At 30.0% G+C, this 4,809-nt stretch overlaps 1 protein-coding gene across 1 annotated transcript; it reads right to left on the bottom strand.

Annotated features, from left to right (window-relative positions):
* Positions 1-2,149: 2,149 nt before the first annotated feature.
* LOC129300427 (peroxisome biogenesis protein 22-like) lies at positions 2,150-4,198 on the bottom strand (the record flags this gene model as incomplete). The annotated part of the gene is made up of 3 exons (XM_054938996.1): positions 2,150-2,786; positions 2,970-3,071; positions 4,133-4,198. Coding segments are annotated over 3 exons (273 nt in total), but the record flags the coding sequence as incomplete, so codon positions are not given.
* Between the last annotated feature and the right edge of the window lie 611 nt (positions 4,199-4,809).

Below are 4,809 nucleotides of genomic sequence, written 5' to 3'. Positions count from 1 at the left end.
CCGGTGATAGTATCAAGTTGAATGAGAAGCAGCTATTTTCTGCTTTTACAGTTCTACCTTGCGTTGCATTGATCTTCAATTGAGTGTTAATGATGGAAAAATATTATTAAAATATATAAATAATAATGACATTTCGTGAAATATCAAATATAATAATTTAAGAAAATTTGTTAATAAATTTTAAAGTAAAGATATATTTTTATTCACATAAAAAAAATAAAAGAAAGATGGCGCAACACAAGAAAAGGTTTTGATTTTATTTTATCCCCTGCAGCACCAAGGCAAAGTACCTTCTTCATCCCATTTATAAATATATTTTAAAAAATTCATTTAATTTTATTTATAAATTATGGTATGATTTTTTAAATAATATTTAAAAAATATATTTAAAATTATCTTTTATGAGAAGAAAAAATAATAATATGATATTCCTTTCGTTTTTATTGATAGAAAAAACCATCACTTTTAGTTTTTTTAAGATAAACAAAATTAATTCAATAAACATCTATTACAAATTTCATAAATTATTTCTCATAATTTTATCATTTATAGTTATAAGAAATAATTAATAAAGACTTGATTAACACAATTAATAAAAGGTGTTATAGTATATTTTTTTTTTCAGACATAATTAATATAATCAATTGATTTTTTTGAGATTGCGTGATACATTTTTCTCTCTTGCAAATAAAATCAGAGGGAGTATTACTTTTTAAATTTATTATATAGAAGCATATTGAAATTTTACACGCTTTTATTCATTTTATTTTTTTATATTAGTATTGATAAAATTAATAAAAATTGCTTACAAGAATAACGGAAAAGGTAAGTTAGTAACCAAACTCTTGTTGATTCCTTGGATGCTTCCATTCACATGCTCAATTGCACATATTGAACCCACGATTGCACATATCACACATATTAAAATAAATAAGCTATTTACTGTTATTATTTAAATTCTTTTAAAAAAAATTATAATACTCATTAATAATAACCATTAAATGGATATTATATTTATTTCATATCATAATTAACAATCTCACACCTTGAACCAAAATAACGATTAAATGGGTAGATGAAATTGAATATGGATGAATGTAATGAAGGAAGGTAGAGAGATAATCTAAATATTATATTATATTAAGCACATTTTATCAATGATTAATGATTAATATTTAATACTGATAATAATACTAAAGTAGAAATTAAAAATTAATTAAAAATCACATTTTTAAAATAAAGAATGTTATTTTATTTCTCATTATTTAAATCTTCATTTATTTTAGTAATTATTTTATTTAATAAAAAAAATTTATGTTATATATTTTTAAGTTTTCAAGTGAAATCATTCACTTAATCAATCATGCATATTATGTAGTGTATGTATCAAAATGGGAAAAGCTTATATTATCTTCTAGTCATGGTATATCAATGTCATGAAAATTGACCGATCATAAATTAATATATCTTAAATTACATATGTCTAAAATAAAAGAAATGGTCATCCATAATAATAGAAATGAATATTTAAATTTAAAAATAACATGTGATAAAAAAGAAAAGCAATATCCATCAATACTTCATCTCCTACCCCAAATGTAAGTACTTATGGCCTAATTTATAATTTTACGGTCCATCCATACACATTCCATATTTGCTCATTTTTCTTTCCTTTACAATGGTTATGGGGTGGGTGGGTGCATGTATGCATGAATTGTAGTTGAAAAACACAGCACAATGAAACAATCAAAGTTGGCAAGCGGATGTTTTGTCTCTTTTTCCCTCTGATCATTGTTTGGGTCAATTTCCAAATTTCATGTAATGCCCTGCCTTTATAGGCATCATGACTCTGCCTTTATAAACATCATGACTCTTTAATCTTGATATTACTTCGAGTTAAATTATATTTTTACTCTTAATATATTTTATGAAGAGCACTTAATACCCTAACATTTTTGTTTAACCAATTTTACCTTTAAAGTTATTAAAACGAAATATTTTTACCATTTTCGTCAAAATTTCGACACCAACCTCAAACATTGATCATTAAAAAAATTTAACAGAAAAAACAAAAATATTTTATTTTAATAACTTTAAAGACAAAATTACTCCAACAAAAATGTCAAGATGCTGAATGCTCCTCGGGAAATACATCAGAAGCAAAAATACACCTTCATCCTATTACTTTTCATATATATGCAAATGAACCACCAGCCAGAAAACACTTTCAAACTGGCACGATTGCTGATTAGGTTATCACATCGTTGATTTGAAAGAGTGAATTCTAATGCCAGAAACATGACCAACTACAAATATAAAGAGAAAAATACTATGTTTCGTGGCTGTACAAATAAGGATCAATAGATTTTTCTTTTGTCAAAAAAAAAAAGAGGGACTTTTCTATAGCCTGTAAAGTAAGGATGACGACCATTTTTATACAGTGGCATATCATTTGATCCAATATATTGCACAAAGCTCAAGTATAAAGGGCAAAAAAAAAAAAGATTAAAATTTCTTCTTTGATACGGATGCACGGTATTCATTCATCTGAAGACCCAGGGACAACACCCTCACAAGTTTGAAGAAAATCTACCTAGTATGGTGGCTAGAGGCCAAGATCCAGAAGGAAACAACTGAAATCAACTTCACGAATAACAATTCATCTTCTAGTAGATTGAGTTTCATATAGATCCAAAGAACTGTTCCAGGGATGAAGCACTGAACACATTAGCAGCAGTTCGTTCGGTTCTAAAAGGACAGACATGAAGTTCGTACTTGATAAACCTCTGCAACATGATTTGTTAACCATGAGATATATAAATATATAAATATTATACATATATATATGCGTGACAGAATTTCAGCCTAGAAAGAAATGACATTAAGCGTATTATATCAAAGTATGCACAAAATATCAAAGTATGTACAAAATAACAGATGAATGTAAATTTAAGTTTCTAACAACATACAGCTAACTGAGAGATAATTTCCGGATTTGTGTCAACATGCCAATCTGGTTCCAACTGCCGAACAAATGATGACCGCCCATTCTCTGTGCTACAGAAGAGGACCTGCATGCAGATGCCGGTATAAAGGTACGTGACAAAAAGTTACTTCAACCTTGAGAAAAAGTAGGCAGCAACAATTATCAATATCAGAACTTTACAAGTTGCACAGAAGAAGTTGAACACATCACAATTCCATAAATTACTATACATTTACATAGTCTGCAATTTCAATCTGATTTGTTGAGCGCATCAAATATACAATCACTAGAATTCATGCAAGATCAAAGTGTAGAATTCCAGGTCCCAAGGATATCTTGAAAGGAAAAAAAAAAAAAAAAAACACTGGAGAGAAACAATGGGAAAATGACCACTAAGGTACAAAGTTTTTCTTCATTAGAACCCCTTGTCATCCTCACCATCTCCTCTGACAAATTATTTTCTAAAGAACAACTCCATACTGAATTTGTTTTGGGTCTTTCCAACATCTATCATGACTCTTTCCCAAAAGAACCATCAAATTAAATCCTTCAGGATCTCTCTATAGGGATGCTCCTTAAATTAGCATCACTGTCCTTTAGTCATCTCTGAAAAAGATGTCGTGGTATAACAAAGGTTAATGCAAATTCTAATCACATGCGATGTTTACTATCAGAAGTTCAGAACAAATATGAATACACTTCTACTGAAATAGAGAGAAAATTTAGGAGTTTGGAGGCGAGGGGGAGCGAAGAAATCTAAGGAAAATGGAAGGAAAGAAGTGGAGGAAAAAGGGGGTGGTCAAATGATAATTTCCTTCCCCTTGCCGGAGAAAACGTCTTCCAACATCCTCCAAATTGGGGGAAACATGAAAGTTATAAAGACAAAAGGACTTTCAAGTATTTTGGAAACCAAATCCTTCATCATCTTTCCATCACTATTAAAAACTCCGATGCAAAGTAAAAGTTTCAATGAAATTTTCCCTTCCCCTTCATTACCATCCATCAAAACATTCTACTAGTGTGGAAAATTAATTGAATAAAAGTTGCACATACTCAAGGCTGACAAAATACCCATCAATGCCATACAAAGAAGATGGCTAAGCCCTAGTGGAATAAAAAGGTTTTAGTAGGTTTGAATTCTCAGACCTTGTCCCTGACCAGACCGCCTGAAGTGAAAACCCCAGCCTCTTCCAATGCTACAAGAACTCTTTTCTGCAGAACAATTTATAATAGACTGTAAACTTTTGAACATTGTGAATATAGCAACGTAAAATCATTATAAAGTGGCTGTAATCAATCTTACTTTGGATGAAATATTAACAGCAGTGAGAAAAATACAACTTGAACATTTGATGCATATAGCTGTAACTTGCAGGATATATGAGCTGATCGAAAGTTAAAGAGAAATGATATAAATGGACATATCACATGTCTGACGTGACATCAATGATGGTTACAGAACAAGTTTCCCGCATTAAAGATACTCCCAAGGTAAAAATTTTTACCTCAAAAATCTATAGAATATCTTAGTTCATTACAGTACCATCAGTTCTAAAATAACAATGCTGAACCACTACATAGGAAAATGGTCTGCTGCATATACTGTGAAGTATTGCTCATCAGTCCATTATGCTCATCAAATAATACGTGAGGTTAAGTGATTTAGGACTGTCAAATAACACACTCACTTTCCATCATCCAGAACTCGTTCCATAAGATATAGATCACAGATCTTGTAATCTCCAACAACACTTCCAGCACAAGAAAGACTCACAGTAGCTTGTCTCTGGCAAGAAGTAGAATGAACCACATTGATATGTTTA

This window comes from Prosopis cineraria, unplaced genomic scaffold, assembly GCF_029017545.1.
Source record: "Prosopis cineraria cultivar Desert tree isolate PC_DT_omini unplaced genomic scaffold, ASM2901754v1 PC1584, whole genome shotgun sequence".
Taxonomy (NCBI): domain Eukaryota; kingdom Viridiplantae; phylum Streptophyta; class Magnoliopsida; order Fabales; family Fabaceae; genus Prosopis; species Prosopis cineraria.
The sequence above is the reverse complement of the archived record's forward strand: the minus strand, read 5'-3'. Positions and strand labels throughout refer to the sequence as shown.